This window comes from Macaca mulatta, chromosome 2 (genome assembly GCF_049350105.2).
Source record: "Macaca mulatta isolate MMU2019108-1 chromosome 2, T2T-MMU8v2.0, whole genome shotgun sequence".
Lineage (NCBI taxonomy): Eukaryota > Metazoa > Chordata > Mammalia > Primates > Cercopithecidae > Macaca > Macaca mulatta.
The window spans coordinates 151,757,591-151,779,960 of NC_133407.1; the positions used below are offsets into that span (position 1 = coordinate 151,757,591).

At 57.5% G+C, this 22,370-nt stretch overlaps 1 protein-coding gene across 50 annotated transcripts in view; it reads right to left on the bottom strand.

Annotated features, from left to right (window-relative positions):
• The window catches only part of IQSEC1 (IQ motif and Sec7 domain ArfGEF 1), a 392,952-nt gene that overhangs the window by 20,181 nt on the left and 350,401 nt on the right, over positions 1–22,370 (bottom strand). For all 50 annotated transcript variants that reach the window (NM_001261803.1, XM_028843083.2, XM_077989951.1 and 47 more), the window contains 4 exon segments: positions 3,558–3,724; positions 5,258–5,380; positions 7,956–8,117; positions 18,718–19,967. In NM_001261803.1, the coding sequence (NP_001248732.1) occupies positions 3,558–3,724; positions 5,258–5,380; positions 7,956–8,117; positions 18,718–19,967 (1,702 nt within the window).

The window sequence follows — 22,370 nt, forward strand, 5'->3', positions numbered from 1 at the left end:
GCAGATTTACCCCCCAACACTCATAGCCACCCCTGCTGTCGCCATCCTCACCAGAGTGCTCCATTGGCACAATGATGAGCCCACACTGATGCATCAGCGTTACCCGGGGTCCACGTTTTAGATTAGGGTCCACTCCGGGTGTTGTGATTCTGCGGGTTTGGGCAAACGTAGAACGACCCTTATCTACCACTATAGCACCACCCAAAACAGTGTCACCACTCTAAAAATCCTGATTTCCGCATACCCATCCCCCCACCCCCCCAGCTCCTGGCAGCCACTCATCCTTTTCCTGTCTTCATAGTTTTGCCTTTTCCAGAATGTCATAGAGTTGGACTCACATAGCACGCAGCCTGTTCAGACTGGCCTCTTTCACTCAGTGCTACACACTTCAGGTTCCTCCACATCTCTTCATGGTCGATAGCTCACTTCTCTTTTGTGCTGAGCACTATTCCACTGTCTGGAGGCATGCAGTTTATTTATCCCTTCACCTGCTCAAGGACGTCTGGTGGTTGCCACGTTTTGACAGTTTTGAATAGAGCTGCTATAAGCATCTGTGTACAGGTTTTTCCATGGGCCTAAGTTTTCAGTTCATTTAGGTAAATATCAAGGAGCACAACTGCTGGATCATATTACTTTCCGGCTTTCAAACTATGTGAATATCCATTTAAAAAATAAATTAAAAAATTCAAAAACTTTAATAACAAGGAAAGACTCTTGGACTGGCTTCCGTGGTGAGCTACTCCTCCTTCACAGTCCTCCAGCCCCCAGGGCTCTCCTGCTGCAGGACCCACCGGACAAACTGGGGTGACCCACTCGAGAGAGGATGTGTGTTGGGGTGGGGATGAAGATATCCCTACAAAAAGAACATGCGCTAGGCACAGAGCACCAGGCTGGTTCCAGGAGTCCAGGGATCTGCCTTGCCTCTGCCATTTCCTGGCTGATGTGACCCTGGGCAGGTCCCTGCCTTCTCTGAGCCCTGATCACCCCTTCTGAAGTATAAGATGAGAAAGAACGTCCTTGGGCTCCAGGCTAAAAAGGCGTGACTTGTTGGCTGGGCGCAGTGGCTCAAGCCTGTAATCCCAGCACTTTGGGAGGCCGAGACGGGCGGATCACAAGGTCAGGAGATCGAGACCATCCTGGCTAACCCGGTGAAACCCTGTCTCTACTAAAAAAATACAAAAAACTAGCTGGGCGAGATGGCGGGCGCCTGTAGTCCCAGCTACTCGGGAGGCTGAGGCAGGAGAATGGCGTAAACCTGGGAGGCGGAGCTTGCAGTGAGCTGAGATTCGGCCACTGCACTCCAGCCTGGGCCACAGAGCGAGACTCCGTCTCAAAAAAAAAAGGGGTGACGTGGTGGGGACAGCCCAGGCTTGGGAGACAGAACCTGCAGCTCCCTCCTTGGGAATGGGGTGCTCAGCCCCTTCCATGGGAAGTGGGGAGGCTCCTGCCACCCTGTCATCCAGATAGCTGGCAGGACTGGGTGCAACCATGGACAGGAACCACAGAGCCACTGCCATGGGGGTATGGACTGGCCACCACCTGACTCAGTAGCCCTGCCCCGCCAATCCTTCTCTGCTCTAGGCCAGTCGTTTCTGGTTCCTCCTGTTATTTCTCATCCAGCACATTCCAGATGACATGCAGGAGGTTCTAAAGTAAGGAAAAAAAAAAACACCTGTTCGGGCATGGTGGCTCTAGCCTTTAATCCCAGCACTTTGGGAGGGCAAGGTGGGAGGATCACTTGAGGCCAAGGGGTTCAAGACCAGCCTGGACAACATAGTGAGACCCTACCTCTAGAAAAAATAAAAATTAAAAATTAGCCAGGCATGGCAGTCCACGCCTGTGGTCCCAGCTACCTGGCAGGCTGAGGCAGGACGATCTCTTGAGCCTGGGACGTCAAGGCTGAAGTGAGATATGATTGCACCACTGCACTCCAGCCTGTGTGACAAAGGAAGACCGTGTCTAAACAATCAGAGACCCTCAAACTGTCCCTGGGCTGCCAGAGGGACCTCTAAATATAAATAAATAAATTAATTAAACCAAATCAGAGACCCTCAAACTCCCCCTGGGCTGCCAACAGCATGCAGCACACAGTTGGCTTTCCTGGAGGTGATGAGTGGCCAGCCTGCATTAGGTGTAACGTGGGAGTCTGTGAATCCCAGAAACAGGCTCGGCCCCATGAGAAGGGAGGCTCAGGGTGAGAGAGGCCCTGGGTGGATGTAGAGGAGGCCCCGGCCTCCTGGCTGCTGCTTGGACACCTGGGCCTGGGAGTGCATCTGTTGTACCATCAAAGTGTCCACTGGTGGCTCTCAGGAGCTTTCAAGATGCCTTGGTTCCTAGGAACTACAGACTTGATGGACTTGGGGCCTGCAATGTCCCTCAGACCTTGCAAGAGGCCACATGCAGTGACTGTGGGGTGCAGGGAATGGCTGTCCATGAGCTCTAAGCCATGCCCCAGCCTGCTCAGCATCCCTTCCTGCCTCCCAAGGGAGGTGGCAGAACCACTCAGGTCTTAGAGCCTAGCTCAGGTGCCATCTCCCTGTGGTCTCTGCTGCCTGAGGATCCTGCCACAGTGGCACCCACCACCAGGAGAACGGGAGGGCACCTAAAGACCCTGGAGTGGAGCTGGAGCTGCTCCCTGGACAGTGACCCTGTCCAAGGAGAAGGGACGGCAGAACCACTGTTGAATAAACTAAGAATGAACAGCTTTATCAGTTCCATATGCTCTTAGAGCCAGGCTGGATTCACACTGGCTCTTCTTTGCTTTTATAAACAGTGACACCCTTTCCAAGGAACCCTCAGTCCCTGTCCTTTCAACCCACCCTCAGCTCTTGCAGCCAGGGTTCCCACACAGACTGAAGGATGCAGTGCCTTCCTCCTTCCTTCCGAGGGCCTTGGGGCACACAAGGGACACACTGGGCTGGCACGGAGCTGCCTGGGGGAAGGTCATGGCCTTTTAGCTCCTTTCCCGTCTCTGATCACGCAAGGAGGCCTCGCTTCCCGCAGACCCTGCACCCACACCTCCCAGCACATGCCCACCTCCCAGGGGACAGGGAGTCGGGTCTGTACTCCAGCGCCAGCAGCGGGAAGCCGCACTGGCTAGAACTCAGCAGCATTGTTTTCTTTTCATTGCATTTATTTTTATAATTACTTTCTACATTTGGCAAATGCTACTCATTCTCCATTTACAGTAGTGGTATCAAGTCCCCTTTTAAAATACATACTTTTAGGTAAAGACACACAGAAAAAGGCTAGCTTCATCCTTCAAGGGCAAGCTAACAGTGTCACCTTCTCCGTGAGGAAGGTTTCCCAACACCTCGAGACCCTGGCCTGTGTCGTGCAACCTGTGTCCCACAGGGGCTCCTCTAAGGCAGTGCTCTTCCTAGTCATCTGTGCTGTGCTCCCCAAAGGTCCCTCCATGCCAGACCCTGGAGGCTGGAGCCCAGCTCCCCAGCTGGAGGCTGCCTCAGTGCTCTGTCTGCCCTTACACCTGGGGAGGGCCTGGCTGGGGCAGGTGCTGAAGCAAGTCTGTGGTTGGCTGACCGCCCAGGACAGCTTACCTCGGAGGTTCTTGATGAAGTCCTCCAGCTTCATTTTCCGCTCGGGCTTGACATTGGGGCTGTACATGTCGGTGTTCAGCAGGATGATGGCAAAGGCCAGGATGAAAATGGTGTCTGGGTTCCGGAACTGCCGCACCACGCCGGGGTTGCAGATGCAGTAGCGCTGGCTGCAGGCCGGGAGGGAGGGGGTCAGGGCCATGGCGCAGAAAGTGACATGGCCCCTCTCTCACCAGCTGAGGCTGTCACGTACTGCTGAGTCTCAGTTCCTGCTTCTGGTGAGCGAGGATCATGCCTGCCTCTCGGAGGTGGTCCTGACTACTCACTCGCCCTCCTTTCTCTACTGCAATCCCTCCTACCCTGGATTATAGCCGGGCACACGGCCGTCCTGGGGAGGACTGCATTTCCTAGCTCCCAGGAGCTCAGAGTAGCCACACCACCACGTTCGGCCCATGGGATGTGAACAGATGTGATGTGAGTGCCTGTAAGGCTGGGCCCCTCTTCCCGCTGCCTGCAATGGGGACGTCACAGTGGGTGTCAGGCCTGCCCTCCGGGACCCTGAGGAGAAAGCAGCCCGGGCCACCTCCACACCAGCTCAGAGGGAGAAACACCCCACCTTGTCTCAGCCAGGGCTACTGAAGGGCCTCAGGTTCAACAGCTGTGGACAAGAACACCCCCCTGCCTTGGAATCCGCCCGCTTGCCGCTCCCACTGCCACTCCAGGGGCCCCTCCACTGCTGACCTCGTGGAGGGGCAGGTGACAAGAGGCAGGGACAGAGTAGAGGAGTAGAGGAGCCAGGCAAAGTACCAGGACTGAGGCTCAGGAGCCCAGCTTAGGGCCCTCCCCTCCAGGAAGCCGTCCTGGAAAGAAGCGGGTGCATGCTGCCTCCTGCCAGGGCCCTGGGGTTGTCCTCCCTCTGTGTCCTCAATCCTCCTGGCCCCACCACCAGTGCAGAGCCCAGAGGGCTGGGTCAGCAGCTGACCTGTGCTGCCCACACCCAGCATCGAACATGCAGGCTCCTACACAGCCAGTCTGCACGTGATCCCAGAATGGATGACTGTGTAGTGACCTCGAGCTCACTGTTGTGTTAGGAACTGGGCTAAGGGTGCCCACATGTCCTGTGTCGGTTCATCCTTGCACCCCTTTGTAGGATATGTGCTATTGTTATTCAACTTCACAGGTGAAGAAATGAGGCACAGAGAAGTTAAGAAACCAGCACAGGGCCACACAGCCAGTAAGTGGTGGAGTCGGTGACTGAACCAGGCGTCTGGCTGTCTGGCTAGTGCTCTGAGTCACTGCGCCGCTCCTCGTGAATGAGCAAATGAATGACTAGATAGATGGACTTGTGGATGAATGCAGAGTTCGAGGGGAATTGGAGGAAGAGCATTCAGAATCCCGATTTGAACAGACAGAATCCTAGCAGTCGCAATCATAACCTCTTTTAACTTCAGTTTCCTCATCTTCACAATCAGAATAATTGGTACAGTCTCCTCCACCCCCACCACCTCACAATGGCTGAAAGGAGCCCGACACAGTGCCTGGAATGTAGACTGGGCCACTACGGTCACCCCCAAAGCAACATTCAGGGACACCTGGCCCTGTCTAGGGATGGTGGGGATGCAGTCTTTGGTCCATCTTCGGGCCCTGAAGCTGGGGACACCATCCTCCCCCGATGCAGCACCCCCAGCCAGCCTGGGCCCCACCTGAACGCCTCGATGAGCCGCTCCACTTTCTGAGCCTCCCCTTGGACACGGATGTGCGCCTGGAATTTCCTGAGGGCCTCGTCCAGCTCCATGGTAGAGAAGTCCATCTCATCCACCACGCAGCTGGAATAGAGACAGACAGCCCCGCATGAGCACCCCTTGCAGGTGTGACACGCCCAGCCCACACCCAGGTGGTGGTGCCTGGAGCCCAGGGAATGGGCTGCCTCCTGGTAGGGAGGGCCCCTGCTGGACTCCAACCAATCAGCTAAGAGCCCTCAGAATGCAGCAAAAAGACATCCAGGCTTCTGGGGAGCTGTGAAGCCCCTGGAACTGTAGGGAAGCGTGTGTGCCTATATTTATGTGGGCAGTTTTCCCAGCGGGGCAGAGCATATGGTTATCTGGATCAAAGCCCTTCCCAAGAGACAAGCAATTTTTTTTTTTTTTATGAGACGGAATCTCGTTCGTCGCCCAGGCTGGAGTGCAGTGGCGCGATCTCGGCTCACTGCAAGCTCCGCCTCCCAGGTTCACGCCATTCTCCTGCCTCAGCCTCCCCAGTAGCTGGGACTACAGGCGCCCACCACCACGCCCGGCTAATTTTTTGTATTTTTATAGAGATGGGGTTTCACCGTGTTAGCCAGGATGGTCTTGATCTCCTGACCTCATGATCTGCCTGCCTTGGCCTCCCAAAGTGCTGGGATTACAGGTGTGAGCCACCATGCCCGGCCGAGACAAGCATTTTTAAGCATAGCCCTCACCAGGCACACAGTGGATGCTACGGTGAGTCTCTTCTCCTTCTGCATGGGGTCGGGGAGTTCACTGCCATTTTCACAGTGAAGAAAGGGTGCCCAGGGTGTTGACTTTCAGAATAAGCCCTTGTGGGGAGAGTATCGGGGTGGTGGGCTGGGTTTTGCAGGTGCTTTTCCAGGGACTTGAAAGGGCCATGCACCCTCATCTGTGGGGGAGTGCCTGGAGGGGCGGCTGGTGAATGGTCTCTACATTCTTCCCATGGCTCTGCCCCTGGCACACCCTTCCAGTCCCTCCTATGGTGACCCTGGAACAGAGAAGATGGGGTCTGCACCAGGAGCCCTGGGGCAGGCTCCAGCTTCTGGCCTAGCTCCCTAATGACGCTGCAGTCACTCCCATGGGGCAGAGGCCTGGCCACACAGGGCCTGACCCCTCTCCCAGGGCCATCCCCACATGGGGCGATGCAGCTGCTCCCACCCTCCTCTGAGCGCTCAAGGCCTCCTGGGGCAACAGCCTTGGAGGTGGCTTCAGAGCAGTGGGGAGAGGGCAAGCAGGGAGCAGGCAGGAGGATTTGCTGAGCAGCAGGAGCAGCGGCCCTGCAGATGCCTGGTGTGGTGGCCCGGGGGAGCCAGCCACTTCCTGAGGCCACTGCTATTTTCTGAATGAGGAGAACAATATGCGGATTTCCTAAGGACCAGGAACCGGTTTGGAGCGGGGAATGGCTGCAGGGGATGGGGGCTGGAGCTGGGCATTCACCAAGGAGCTCATCCTCGGACCTTTCCTCATGCTTGCTTCAAAGAGGGGAGAGGGCAGTAGCCACCCTAACAATACAGCAGGCTTCTCCAGGTGCTGAGCAGGGAGAAAGATGCCCGGCCTGTGCATGCTTGGCCGACCAAGGACACAGACATTCTGCTGGTGCCTGCCATGTGCTGGCCACATTTAGCCTCCTGGGTGTGGGGCGGGACTACATGAGTGCCTGTGTGTGTGAGTCCGTGTATGTGGGAGTGTGTGCCCAGGCCAGCCCCTCCCACTCTGAGCCTTGGTTTCCCCACCCATGAGACAAAAGGGGCGACGGCACCCGCTGCCTCCTAGGGAAGCAGCAGAGACCGCAGGCGCACTGGCCAGCCCCAGGGAATGTGAGGCCTCGTGCTCCAGGGGCTGCTGTTCTCGGGCACCTGCTCCCCAGCCCTCGCTGGTCCCCTTGGCTGCACATGGGCAGGGCTGGGCGGCTAGAAGGGACTGCCTCTGGATGGCCAACACTTCACCCTGCTCTGAATGCTCTTCCTGGCCCACCCTTCTGGCTCAGGGAGTTGGGAACCCATTTTTCAGAAGGCTTTCAAGTAGCTGAGAATGTTGTGCTCACCAGCTCTCTAAGCTGGGGGGAGCTGTGGAATCAGGAGGTGGGGGTAGGACACACAGCCCAAATATCCCAGCCAGAAGAATAAGGCAGGGGCAGAGTGTGGCACGGGCCGCCCACAGGGAGGCAGGTCACTTGATCCAGCTCCCGACCACTCTCCACAGGGGCAAGTCAGGAGCAGACAGGGCATGCAGTCCATGCAGGAGGTGCCCTGACCTCCAGCTGCCTGCTCCTGCCAGCCCTGCCATGAGAGGCTGCAGGAATGTGGGTCACTGAGGGCTGTGATGCTTGGTGCCAGGTTGGATAAACCGTGCTTAGGGACAGAGGGGAGGAGGGGCCGAGGGTACCTGAAAGAAGGTGGGTGGACAGGCAACGGGGTCCACATGTGGGATGGTGCGTTGGAGGGCAGGTGCCCACCTGCATGCTGTACAGATGTGGGGTATCTGCATGTGTGTGTCTAGGAGTTAGAAAGAGAGAAGGGGGTGCCCAGCACATGTCCCGGCAAGTAGGGTGGGGCTGACCCTGTGTGTGCCCATGTGTAACAGGGTGCGTGACGGCGCGTGTGGAATCAAGTCCCACCCCCGCCACAGAACTCACTCGAGCACGTCGCGGTTGAACTGCTTCTGCCGGTTGCCCAGGAACTCGCCGATCATCTGCCGGCTGAGGCCCTTGCGCTGCAGCAGGAAGTGGGCCACCCCGACGGGCGTGTCGGGCACAAAGCCACGCTCGATGAGGTACTGGACTCCCTTCTCAGGCTTCCTGGGGTAGGATGAGAGGCACACTCAGCCCCAGCTGCCCGGCTGCCAGCCAGGCACCTGGAGGGGATCTCCGCTCAGTGGACAGCTGACATTCTCCCTCCCTGCCCACCTGCACCGGCCCTCATCCCTGTAGGCATTCAGGGGTCTCTAGTTCCATCTCCTGCCTGGGTGAGAACTCAAGAGCCCAGGCTGGCACCGGAAGACCCTGGGCTCCAGGCATCCTGCCCTGTCCCAAACCCAAATGTGGGGGACCTGGTACAAACGCCTTCACCTAGACTCGCCCAGACCTTGTACAAAGAATGGGCTGGGCTGGCTGCAGGGGTGCTTCTGTGAGTGCTGGAGATGGACCATCACTCCCCTGCTCTGCCTGCAGCCCCTTCTCGGCTGCCCAGTACTGGCCCCAAACGCCCGCACACGCCTTCAGAACCAGGTTCCCTGTCCGGCCCAAATCTCTGCTCCCCTCAGCGTGAAAGCCGCCGTGCCAGGCTGCTCTTCTGAGCAGACTGGAACCCTCTGTCTGCCAATGGGTAATAAAGAACAGCAACCACAGCACCTGTGGGGAGCAATTGCTCTGTGCCGCCGCTGTTGAGGCACCCTGTGCACACTAATTCATTCAATTCCCACTCCGGGAGGTCAGCACTCTGGTTACCTGCGGTGCTCAGGAGCCCAGACTCGGGAGCCTGACAGCCATACAACCTTTCAGGGGTCCTGGCTTCCCCTGTTGTAAACACTGAGGAAGTAGTCAGATGCCTGCAATGACACACTCAGTAATGATGAAGGTGCAGAGAGGCAGCGTTTCTAGCTGGAGGTCACAGTGCCAGTGGCAGGGCTGGCCCTGCAGGGCTGAGTGTGTGCACTGGAGACCGGACCCCCAGAGCATGGATCATTCCACTGGTTCAAGCCTCTCGGTGCCCAAGGTGTGTGCAGAACCAGGCCAGGGCAGGGATGTGCATGGTGCACGTGTGTCATGGGCTGATGGGGCCTAGCGCCAGGCCAGAGCACTCCTGGTCTGCACCTGGCCAGGTGTCTGTAGGGCCAGGCAGGCTGTGGGGACACGGCACTGACCCTGCTGCTCACACCAACCCTGGGAGCAGGCCCTGCCTCCCTGCGGCACTCCGGCCGTGTGAGCCCTGGCAGGCCCCTTCTCCCTTAGGGCCTCAGATGTCCTGCCCATCTTGTGGTAGGTCTCTTGCTTGGCTGACCTGGCAGGGTGGTCCTGGTGGTCAAAGGAGAGAGATTGGGCCAGGCGTGGTGGCTCACACCTGTAATTCCAGCACTTTGGGAAGCTGAAGCAGGTGGATCACCTGAGGTCGGGAGTTCCAGACCAGCCTGGCCAACATGGTGAAATCCCAACTCTACTAAAAATCCAAAATTAGCCAGGCGTAGTGGCTCACGCCTGTAATCCCAGCTACTCGGGAGGCTGAGGCAGGAGAATCATTTGAACTCGGGAGGCATAAGTTACAGTGAGCTGAGATTGTACCACTGCACTCCAGCCCAGGTGACAGAGCAAGACTCTGTCTCAAAAAAAACAAAAACCACAACAACAACAACAAAAAAACAGGCTGGTGTGAGAGGGCTTTGAAGATGGCCACACATGTGACCCCACAGGATGGGTGTTCTCCATGGAGTTTGCCAGGTCACTCTGAGAGCTGTATGGAGCCATCAGGCCAGACTGGCTCCATGTCCCCTTGGCCCAAGTCCTCAGAGTCACCGACAGCTGTCAAGTGGTTGGGGACACAGGGACATGTGTTTCCTCAAGAGTCCATGAGGGGTCCAGTGTGGCTTGGGCCTCCTTGCCTCATGGCACACCCAGAACCCGTGCTGGGGCATAATCGGCCAGGTCATCCCCTAACTGGGGGGCCGGGCCTGACCCCTTGCCCCAGCAGGTAGAGGTCCGCATTCTTCTGTCCCCAGGGTTGGGGGAATGGAGATGAAAGCCGGTGTCCACCCGCCCCATAACCGCACAGCTCCTGGCTGACAACAGCGCCCTGTGGACACTGTATTTCCACGTGCAAGTGAAAGGAAGCCTCCTGGCTGCAAGGTGACCCTGCTATTTTTACCCTAGGACGGCCACACCCATAAGCTTGTCCCAGGAGTGTGGCAGGGAGCAACCACTAGCTAGCTTGGTCCTGGCACAGAAGTGGTAATGGAGTGGCCCCATTCCTACCTGTCCCAGGGACCCAGGACGGAAGGGCCAGCGTTTCACTGTTCACAAGATCACATGACTCGCTATGCTTCGGGGGTCTCCAACCAAGAACTGCTCCAATGCCCCAGGCCTCTACAGCCACGGCCAGAGCAGATTCTGGGTCCTCACCATCCTGCTCCATGCCAGCCCCAGCCCACACCCTTCTCTCCCTCCCTCAGCTTCCAGGTGAGGGGTTGCCATGGCTCACCTACAGTTGGGTTTTCTTTGGCCCACACACTGTTAACAAAAAGAATTCCAGCTAGTTGCCAGTATTTAAAAACTGGAAGAGTGCACAAAAAATCTGGATTTCTGGCTTCTGAAAAATCAGACCTTCTGGCATCCCTGGGCCTTTGCTCCCTGGCCCCCATGGCAGTGACTGCGGGAGCTGGGCTGGGCTATCCCCACCCCCTGCTGCTGGTCCCTTCCCCACACAGGTGCACACTCTGACTCCACCCAGGCTGTCTGGTCCCTCCAGGCCACTGCTGTAGTGACCAGGTCCAGGCCCAGCTGGGTCCTGCCTTGTCACTTCCCCGGGCAGCAGCTGCTCTTTTTTTTTTGCCTCCATCCACCCTCTGGTGTCGATATGCCACATCTAGGGACTTCTAGGACAAGGCTCCTTGGCTCTGGAGGTGCTCAGAGCACAAAGGGAAGAGGGGAAGGCACTGTGGGAAGTGGGCATGCGAGCTCTTCAGGATTAGGTGAGCACCATGTGTCTGCTGGGCCAGGCACCTCTTGGTGAACACTGGCTGGGAGTAAGTCATGGGCCCCTGTGGGTACAGCTGAGAGGCCTAGTCTGGGCAGGGGGCAGGGGACAGAGACTGAGGGATCAGGCAATTTTCTGGGAAGAGGTGACAGTGAGGACAAAGGCCCTGAGGTGGGTGGGGAAATCGGAGAGGCTATTCCAGGGTTAAGCACAGGGACCCCGGGGGAAGGCAAAGGGGGCAGTGGGCCAGCGGGCAGACCACACTGTGCTGCAGGCCATGGAGAGGGGTCTGGCTTTCTCTCGAGTGGGCTGAGAAGCCCCGGCGTGCTGTGAAGAGGGTGGTGATGGGGGTCCTAAGTCCACATGGGCGATGCCATGCTGAGGAGATCGCGGGCCAGGGCCCAGCTGGCAGCTGAGTGAGGGGGGCTCCTGTGGGCACCCGGCCATGCTACAGCAGAGGTGGGAGGGGACTGGGTCGAGGACACAGTCTGAGGGCAGAGGTGTCGATATTTGCTGATGGATCTGGGTGGGAGGTGGCCGAGGTGGGGACAGTGGGGGTAGGAACAAGAAGGACAAGGAGCAGTGAGTCCAGGATGGCATCAGCTTTTAGCCTGAACCTAGTGCAGGGCATGGATTCCATCCAGCAGGCCTCAAGGGCGATACGGCAGAAGTGAGGATGCTCAGTGAAGGGGCCTGGGCCAGTGATGAGGAGCTCGCCACTCACCTGAGGGGAACTGGGGAGGAGCTGCAGCTGGACAGCCAGGGCCAGCTCCAGGGTGGGGCTGGGAGTCCCCCCAAGGCTCCCTACAGGAGGGACAGGTCCTCAACAGCCTCCCTGACAGCAGATGGCCGGGGCACTGGGCATTTACTGGTGGGAATCCCCTGCTATCTAGACCTTGCTACCCTCTCCTACTCCTAGCCTGTGTAATGAAGCCCTTCCTTCCCCAATCTGTCCTTGGTGGCCCTGCTGGGTGGTGAGTTCTCCATCTACTTGCACCCCACCTCACAGAGCTCCACGAGGTCTGCCAAGCATCACACAGGCCAAAGGTGGGCCGTTGGTGTGGCCTCGGACCCCCACCGCCTCCTCTTGCAGCAGGACTTTACTTTCCCGCCTGCCCTGGGGAGAGGGCTGCAGGACATGCTTCAGCCACTGAACTGTGAGCTGAGGGGTCTGTGTCACTTCAAGGGGGAAGCTGTGCGGTCCCCTATGGACACCCACCTCCTTCATTCATTCCACAAACATTTATCAAGTACCTACCCTGGCCAGGTGCTATGCTAGCACAGTTATGGTCCCCATCCTCAAAAAACACGCTTTCTAGTTAGAGAGGGATACAGAAGTAGATAAAGTCCAGGAATATGCTACAGCACAAGCATCAGGGGCATGGCTGGGAGAGCCAAGAAGCCCGTACTTCGGTCTCAGCTCCACTTCTGGCTGGGCGACCCAGGGCGAGTAACTTAGCCTCTCTCTCTCTCTGTAAATGGGGATGACAACAGTTCACACGACAGAGTTACTGTGAAGAATCCATGAGTTCGTACTCGTAAAGCACCATGCCTCAGGCCTCAGAAACCATTTCAGGCTTCACAGCTGGAAGAAGAGGCCTGGGCTGGAAGAACCCACCCAGGGTGATGCCACAGAAAGCTGGGATGGCATTGACTTCAGCTGGAATGGGCAGAAGGACGGGCAGGAAAGCCCGCCCTGACGAGATGGCATTGAGCCTGGGCAGGTCCCTGGTGGAGGGAATCGCCAATGCAAAAACCTTGACAGGTAACAAAATGGGGGCACAGAAGGGTCAAAAAACTGGCTCCAGCAAGATGAAGGGTGCCGCGACTTATAATCCATGCTTCTGCCCCAGAAGTCCCTAAAAATTCCCTCTACCCTCCGGATGCCCTTCCTGCTGCTGAAAATCCACTCTGTCCAACTCTGCAGTCACCCATCCCCACAGTCCCTCTGTGTACACCCGTTACTCTTTCTTTAGCTCTTCTTGGTTCCACCCTGTAAGGATCCAGCATTAACAGGTGCTGCCTGTAACATTCTCACCATCTATACCTGACCCACCTGTGTACCCCTGGCCCTGCTGCCCCCTAAAATGCCCCAGCAGGCAGTGTTGTCGGAGGGTTCTGACTCCATCCCTGCTGTGTGCTCCCAGGTCTGGCCTTAGCTGCCTCCTCTAAAGCTGGCTGAGCCAGCTTTTCCTCACATCAGATGCTGATTCAGATTCAAGTATGACAGGTGAGCACAGAGCGCACCAGTCACTTCCTGCACACACATCTCTCATCGTCTTTCAGCTGCAAGCTGAGCTGCTGGTGGGGCGAGAGAGCTGTGTGAGGCTCTGAGGAAGAGCTGCTGCAAGGCTGTGGATTGCATGTGGGGAACACGTACCTGCTGAAGCCAAGCACTGAGTGCTTACCCTGATATTTTCCCAGCAGGGGTGTGCAGGATCCAGAAAAGGGTTCTCTCTCTCTAAGACATGGGTTTCACTATGTTGCCTAGACTGGCCTCAAACTCCTAGTTTCAAGTGATCCTCTTGCCTCAGCCACTCAAGCAGCTGGGACCACAAGGATGTGCCACTGTGCCTGGCTCCAGTCCTTTTTAACTGTTCAGGATGCCTAAGAGATGTGGAAGTGGATGGATGCCCAAGCACCTAGCTTCAGCTTCCAGGTTTCCCAGCGTACCCTCCAGCTCAGGCCCTAAGACCCAGTGGGCAGATTCTACTCTCTGCTCCAGGCCAGTCAGAGCCCTGCATCCTGCTTGCCCAAGTAAGTGGTTCAGGGAGAAGCACAAGAGCCAGAAGGAGCTGACGAGGGGAGGATAATCTCTCTTCCTCCTACTGGGGTTGCCTTGAGATTAGACTACAGGCCTGGGGTCCTCGGATGGCCCTCCTGTCCTGGGTCAGGGAGGATCTGGCAAGGGGCAGGGCCAACCCTGAGGGAGATAGAGCCAAGAAATACCCGGGACTTTTCAGGTCCATAAACCAGTAAAGCCTCTTTGCTTAACCCAGTTTGATAGAGTTTCTGTCACATGAAACAGAGAAGGCCATGATTAACGCAGAGCCCAACGCAGGGTTTGGAGTGCCCGAGGATCTCCGTGGTCAGAGGTCTCAGTCCACCTGGTAACTGCTTGTGGGGGTGAGGACAGACTCACCAAACTCAGCATTCGGAGAGTCCCTGCATACCTGGAAATGCCCTTCCAATGCAGCAACCCAGACTCGAGTCCCCCCAGGGTCCTGCAGAGAGGTGCCACTTCCAGCCTTTCCCACACTGCCCGGGCCAGCAAGCTCGCCACCTCCGGAGGCTGCCTGCTCCATCCAGCTCTTACTTTTACACCGCACTTTCTGGTAGCGTGAACTCAAGTGGCTTCCCTGGTATCGATCCCAGAGAGAAGGCATGAGAATCACCCTCTGAAGTGTGGCAGGCACCCCCTGCAGAGTTTCCCTTGGCACTGTCTTCTCTGAGGCTCAGCACCAGCCATCTCACACCCAGGCCAGAGCTCAGGATCCTGGGCTGTGGTTAGCATCAAGGGCCACAGGCCATAGTGGCCCGTGTCTAGGGTAGGGGGGTCCCAACCTCCAAAGACCCAGCTCAAAGTGCTCCTAAGAGAGCCCATCCTTCACAACATCAGCACCACAGGCTACAAGAGCAGCACCACACATGCTCTGGGCCCAGCACTTCTGGTGTGTGGCCTTGAGCTTGGGCCTGGGCTCTCAGCCTGGCTGCCTGCACCTACGCTTCCCAGGATGGCTGTGGGGATTCAGTGAGACAATAGGCGGAAGGTGTTTGGCATGGGGCCTGGCACTTGGTCCAGGCTCGGCACAGGCCGGCTCTGCTCACTGCTATTTTTATCAATGACAGCAGACACGTTAAACACAAGGAGGACAGAGCTAGAGCATGCAGATCAGGGGCACTCTCTGAGCCCTGTTCCCATAGGTGGAGGAGAATGGCCCCCTGTGGGTGCGCTGGAAGGGTGAAACAGTCACGCTACCTGCAGGATCCCAGCGACAGCATCCCCTGCCTCCCTCCTGCAGTAGCTCCAGCAGGTGGATGGGACCCGAGGCTGCTGGGCCCCAGGGGCTGGGCACCGAGTGTAGGGGAGGCCAGGTCCACAAAAGGGGGCTGCCTCCAGGTACAGGGCCCTGTGCTGGAAGGGCCTCAGGGGCCCCTGGGAAAAGCTCCTAGCCAAGTAGTCCAACCACACTGTAACACCAGGTGGCCACCCAGGCCCTGCATACATGTTCCTCAGAGACAAGCTTCTCACTCCTTTTTGAGGGTGCCCGTGTCATCATGAAGCAGCTCTGGGGCCAAGGATGCTCTTGCAGAGGCGGGAGAGGTCTGGGGTGGCTCACCTGTGACATAGTCACCTGGGCTCATTCCAGAGAGGAATGTGACAGAGAGGAAGTGGACACAGCCAGGCATCTACCCCTGAGGGCGTGTACCAGGTACAGGAGCAGGAGACGCTGGGGTGGGGTTCCAATGCAGAGGTGACAGACTCAGTGAGGTCCCTGCTGGGCACCTGCCCCAGCTCCATGTGCTGCAGGGCTGTGTGGCCTCCCACAAATGGTGTGGCTCTGCCTCCTGGACCCAGTTTACAGATCTGTCACCCAGTGTGGAGGTAGGGAGCCCAGGGCTATACCTGTGGTAGCAGTTCCTACACCATGGATTTTAAGAGGATGTGTTCAGGAGCCAAGTGGCCAGGGTGTGACATTCCTAGTCGCCTACCAACTGTGCGAGACTCAGCTCACCCACTGCACAGGGGAACGTGCATTAGTAGCGCACGACAGGCCCTGGGAAATGCGCCTGGCGCACCGTCAGCACATGGAAGGATTAGCCAATCTCGTTATTTGACTGCTTGGTCCATCAAAATGCCTGTTTGGGTCTTCCTAAAGCCCAGCCCTGGAAGCTCCCTTCCCTTGGCACTCATTCTGGACACAGAAGCTCTCGCTGACCACAACAGCTGCCATCCACTGCACAAATATTTTCCAGGTGCAGGCAGTGAGACTCAGAGAGTTCAGGGAGCCGCCCCAGGTCCTGCAGCTGATAGGTGGCAGAGCCAGGGCTGAAATCCTCCTGCTTCTGGCTCCTGCACCCCCACCCTCCCACAGCACCGCCAGCCAGATCAGCTGTGTGGCTGTCAGCTGGGCCGGGTGAGAGTAAGCGGCAGATGCCCAGAGGAACATCTGGATGCCTGGTAGACCTCGGCAGCCCCGGGGATGCCCTCACCGCCAACCCACACCACTTTCTCAGGCTTCGTTTCTGTTCTTCCTCCCCGCCTGCTGCTGGCTCTCCGACTTTGGTACATGATTCCCTTTAAGGGGGCATCCCTCCAGACAGAGGCCTGTGCCAGGAATGCTCACTGCTTCATTGCTGGGAAGGGGTGGAAACTGAGAGCTGTGCTGGAGGCCGGGCAAAGGCCGGGACATACCACCCCGCAGGGAGAGAAGTGGAGGTGGTACACAGGTGCAAGGCCAGAGAAAGGGAAGGTAAAGGGCAGTTCCTACTTCAATTAAAAACGTGCCAAGACCCAGCAATTCCACTTCCAGCCATCTGATCAAGGGGCCTCCCAGGCGGGTGTGTAAGGATCACAACCACCGTCACACTAGTGCTAGTTGTGAAAAGCTAGAAGCAACTGGCCAAATAACCTATAGCCACGGTGGAGACTACACTCAGCAGCACATAGGCGCAAGGCAGCCTGTGTGCAGAGCCCAGCGATACCCTCATAAGACAATGTCACAGTCCCAGGCCCCGACTGATGTCAGCAAGGATCCAACAGTAGCAGCTAATACATAGTAAGGCCCTATCCTGTGCCACGTCCTGCTCTCAGCACTTCACACGGACCAACGCTTCACCCTCACCGCCCTGGGAGGAGGGTGCCCCTGGCATCAGCCCATTTCACAGATGCGGCCACTGTGGGACGGGGGGCTTTGCTGCCCAAGGATATAGAGATAGGATGGGGGACAGCCAGGATTTAAAGCCAGACAGCCGGGCCCCAAGCTGAGTTCTTAACCATGGCTGTCTAGAGTTTCCAGGAGTGCACACAAATGCACAGGAAAAAAATCTGGAAGGAGAGACTGCAACATGCTGAGTCCAAGAGGATGTTATCCTGAGCTGCAAGACAAGCATTTTCTGTGAAGAATGTATTCACGTGCTACACAGAGAATTAAAAGTTAACTGAATAAGAAAAAATCTACACAGACCAAAGCTGGCTGGTTGAGGAAGGTGGTTTTTCTTGGTTTCCTGTCTCCCCACTGCTGGTCTCCACTTGTCCACTCGGCAGGGGCCCCTGGTTATCCCAGCCTCCCCTCTAGGGGACATGGTCCTGGGTTGAGAGATGATCCTGGAGCTGGGCTGTGCCCAGGAGCAGTGGGGACAGACTTCAGGGACCGTGTTAGGTGGGCCAGTAGGACACAACCCTCCCCTGTCCAGTGCATTGCTCCGGCCGTGGCCTGCGCAGCAGTGAGAGCAGCCGTACTCTGCAGCAAGCCACAGGCAGATGGGAGGCACAGAAGACAGCATCCTGGTAGGTGTGAAATGTCCAAGGCTCTTAGTTCTTAGCTGAGCAAACCAGTAAGCCATTGCCCCTGGCTGGCCCCAAGTGAATGCACCATTCCCCAGAGGCTCTTCCTGAGACAGGCCTCTCTGACACCCCAAGATAGTGCTTCCATGTGTCCCAGGAATGGCTATCCCCCAGTTTAGGAGTAGAGAGAACAGGGGGCAGACAGAACAGGGAGCCAGCTCGGCACTGGCTTTGAGATGGCCAGGTCCCACTGCACCATTCACCACCCTAGTTTGACCTTCTGGGAAAACTGTCGTCTGCCCCTGGCTCCCCGGATGTGTGTCAGGAACCACCAGCTCAGGGGAGTTGGTCCCAGGCCAGCATCTGATGAGGCCAAATCCCAGTGGCCCAGGGAGTGGAAATAACGAGAAATCTCAGGTTGGACAGGAGCCTGCACATTACCCAGGCCAAGTGCTCAGCCCTCCCCGCTTCCTCTTGCTATTTTTGGCTGTGCTAAGAATAGTCTGCTTTAAATACCCATCGCTCCTTGGATCTGCTGTCAGGATGGTCGATGGCACCTTTCCAGGACCCCCTCGGGGAGCAGTCACTCCATGAACCCAACTTATGCAGCTCCCCAAGACCCCCAGACACAGCCCTGGGTCTGGTCTGCGTCTGAGTTCCTTCCCTCCAGGACATGGTTCTGGGTCTGGCCAACTGCCCCTGAGCACTCCTACCCCCAGACATGGTCCCAGGTCTGGCCTGCGTCCCCTACAAGACATAGCCCTGGGTCTCACCTGTCTGCCCCTGCCCCCCAATGACACAACCGGTCACACCCCAGCTCAAAGTCCTTTGTGTCCCACATCACCCCTAAGCCTGACATCCAAAGCTGGGCAGGGCATGGCCCAACATACCCCACTTGCTATGGTGGACTCAGGGGTGATGGGATGGAAGTGCCTGGGACTCAAGTTGCTTCAGCACAGAAAGCTTCCATTCTGCCCCTGCTCAGCCTGTGTGTGTTGCTGTCCCAAACAGCAGCTCCAGGAAGGGCTGGATCCTCTGTGCACAGGTTGGCAGTATCCTAGCCACCGACCTTGCACGGCAGCTTCCTATGCTCACAGGCCACGCTGGACCTCAAGCTCTGTGCTTGGAAGGATCCAGCCACGCCCACCTGCCGAGGCCCAGCAAGCCACGGCTGCCCACCCTGCAGGGTCACCAATGGTACTCACTTGTTGAAGAGGTTCAGGCCGATGCGGTAGTGCCTCTTGCGGATGACATCGTTGCTAAAGGCGGGCGAGTCCCAGCTATTGCGGGCCTCCTTGTGGTAGGTCTGCTTGCTGAGCGTCTGCTCCCGCAGGCTGTCACGGGACGATGACTCGGAGCTGCAGTTGATGGTGTCGTTGGAGTTGGATGTGCTGTTGATGCTGTCATTGTCGCCGTCTGAGTAGTCCGACTCAGACTTGCTCTGCCGGTTGGCCGAGCCATTGATGGCCAAGTGGCTGTCTAGGGGCCTGGGGGGCCGGGGCCGCAACTCAGGCTCCTCCCGGGGGAGGCTCTTCGGGGGGCCGCTGTGGGGACCATGCTTGGGGCTGCCCTGCTGCCCACCGAGGCTGCGCTCATAGGCGCTCTGCCTCTTGAGCGAGCCCCGCTCCGAGCGGTCACTGAGGTCCACGGAGCTGTCGCTGGGTGGCTCGATGGTGAGCAGCGGGAGATGCTCCACCCGCAGCCGCTGCTCCTGCCGCTCCAGCGACGGCGTGCTCCGGCAGCTCGTGTCCGTGTCGGCCTTGTCCTCTTTGTGGGCCAGGGCCCAGTAGTCTGGGGCTGCGCCCCCAGCCCGCAGCCGCAGGTCCGACTCAGTGCTGGACGGCCGGTCCCCTGCCTGCGAGAGGGGCAGAGGGGGAGACAGCTCCTCCTCATCAATGTACAGGGTGACATCGCTGTACGAGGCCGTCATCTCGTCCAGTTTGCGGTGGTCCATGCTGTGCAGGGCTGTCTGGGGCTCAGTGTCCCGGGCCCGCGCCGCATCCAGGGCCGGTGCCTCCTCAGTGTGTAGGCTGCGGCAGTTGAGGGCATCGTCGATGGACTCGGCCAGTGATTTCACTTGCCTAGAGAAGGCGTCCTCCAGCTCAGTGATGGCGTCCGCAAAGTCGCTAGAGGGGGCCGGAGACTTGAGGGTAGTTGGCTCGCTGAGGTCACCACACTCAGGGGGCACCAGAGCTCCCAGCTGGGAGCCGTCGTTAGTCACTGAGACCTGCTTCCCCTCGAAGTAGGAGCTGTGCACTTTCTCAGGCCCCTCAAAGGAGAACTGCATCCTCATGTTGGACAGCACGATCCGGCGCGACATGCGGTTCTCTGACATGGAGCTGCGCAAGCGCTCGAAGTTCTTGTTCATCTGGTACTGGCGAAACGCCGTCTGGATGGTGCGGGCCGCATGGCGGGTTACCAGGCGCCCCCCATACTTTCGTTCTAGCATCTCCACCTGGGGGTGGGAGAGGAGAATGAGAACAGCCCTGCATGTGGGCACAGTGAGACATCTACCAAACTCCTTCCCACTTCCTAGCCAAGCAGCTGTGCAACCTGGGAAGGTCCCAAAGTTGGTCAAAGCAACTGCTGAGGGATGCTGGTGGGCTTATGTAAAATATGAGTCCCGAGGTCAAATTGGATAGAGAAGCATCAAGTTAAAATGAGTGCAACCATGTTTTTCCTCTCAGACCCGTTTGGTTTTTTTTGTTTTTGAGACAGAGTCTCGCTCTGTCACCCAGGCTGGAGTGCAATGGCATGATCTCAGTTCACTGCAACCTCTGCCTCTTGGGTTCAGACGATCCTCCTGCCTCAACCTCCTGAGTAGCTGGGATTACACCCACCACCACGCCCAGCTAATTTTTGTATTTTTAGTAGAGATGGAGTTTCACCATGTTGGCCAGGCTGGTTTTGAACTCCTGACCTCAGGTGATCCACGAGGCAGGGCCTCAAGAAACTTTAAAAGGCAGTGAGATACACTATGCTGAGTGTCCCCAGTGTCTTGCGTCACAGAAGCCCCTGGCCCTGACGCATTTTTGAGGTATGCCATCTTATGAAACCCATTTGGAGACTCTGGAAGAAGTATGCACAGGTCAAGAGACAGGCTAAAGATTCCAGCAAGGCCCACAGGCTTCTGGACTCATTTTCTTTCCATAGCACCAATCAGGCAGCTCTTGTGGCCAGCGGCGTCACTGAGTTTCACGGAGACCTGTGGGGTCTGCTGCACTGAGAAGCAGGCTTCGAGGCCAGGTGCCCGAGTTCTAATCTGGGCTATGCCGCTTGGTAGCTAGGTGACCCAGAATAAGCCCTGAGCCCATGCACTTCCTCGGTTTCCTCGTCTATTAAATGGCATAGTGCTGGGACCTATGACTGTGGTGAACCCGGCAGACAGAGGCCAAGGGCTGGCACATGCCAAGCACAGGGGTAGCTGGGCCGGAAAGACACTCAGCTGCATTCTGGGAAGGGATTTACAGTTTGTAAAGCCCCCAAGCTCCCTTGCTCTACAGATGGGCAAATTGTGGCCCAGAGAAGAGACTCAACACATACTCAAGAGGCCTCCAGGCTCCGGAGCTGGCTTTCCCTCATGAGCACCGCCATTCCTAACGGCTCGTCTGGGCTGCACAGCTCATTCCTGTGAGGGCTGGGCTACATGCAGGGAGGGGATGGGGTGAACCCCGGGTGCTCCAGTGGGACACGCAGACCTCCTGAATTTCTGAGGCACCTGTGACCAAGGAGGGCCCTGAGGGCCGCTCCCTGCACCTTGCTCCTGAGTGGACAATGAACACATTCCTGCGGCCAAGATAAGGAATTGGCTTCTCCGCCAAGCCAGGCCTCTTGGGGTGCTGGGGTGGCGTGGGCATGTGATGTGGGGCTAGGAATCAGGCAAAGCGCTGCACCTGCCTGTATGGTCCCAGATGCCCACTACATGCTGGGCATCACGTCACACCTGGAGGTGGAATGGGAGGCATGGAGGTCCTTGCACTCGAGGAGCGAGGGGTCTGTTAAGGAGAGCAGGCAGCCGCAGGCGCAGAACTGAAACAATGCCAAACAGACATCCAACAAATCGAAGGCTGCGGCCTGCACCACGGAGACTGGCTCAGAGCCACATGAGGCCTTGCATGCCCATGCGTGCTGCCTGGCTTTGGGTGGTCCCAGCAGGCTGGGTGGAGGAGAAGAGCTGAGGGGGCTTGAGGGGAGCAGATCAAAATGACTTTTCCAATCCCAGGCCAGAGTCTGTTTTCTCTCTCGCCCTGTTACTGAACGCCATCCAAGAAATGACCTCACTTCCACAACTGTAAGCAGAAAGTTTCCATTTTTTGGGTTGTGAGTGGAGCTTAGAAAGCCCGTGGGGCCGATAAGAGACCCGAGGCTGGGATCTGGGAAGCCTTTCTTCCCTCACTCTACTTTGTGGGCAGCACAAGCACCAGGACCTCCAGCTTAGGCCTAGAGCTCCCCGCAGGGCCTTCTCGCCTGCTGGCTCCGGACCTCGCAGACCAGGCAGCCACCCTGTTTTCCTGAGACCTCCTGCCCAAATCTGTGTGTATTGGGGGCGAAGGGACTTCAGGAAGGCAGCAATGGGCTCTGCGTTTGTTCACCAGAGCCCCTGGCAGTTCTTCCCCCAAGGGTCCCCACACATGGACCTGGGGCTGCTCTTCCTTGTCCCCAAACTTACTGTGGGTCATTCTTCTTTCTGGGATGGAACTATTGCCAGGCCTGGTCGAAAAGTTTCCTGGGACCCAGTGGAGGGGATTCTACTAACATGTGCCCATCTACTATGTGTGCTGGGGACCCCCACACCCTCATCCCATCTCACAGCAGCTTCTGTTCTCCTGAGGGGTTTCGCTACCCCACTTCTCGGCAA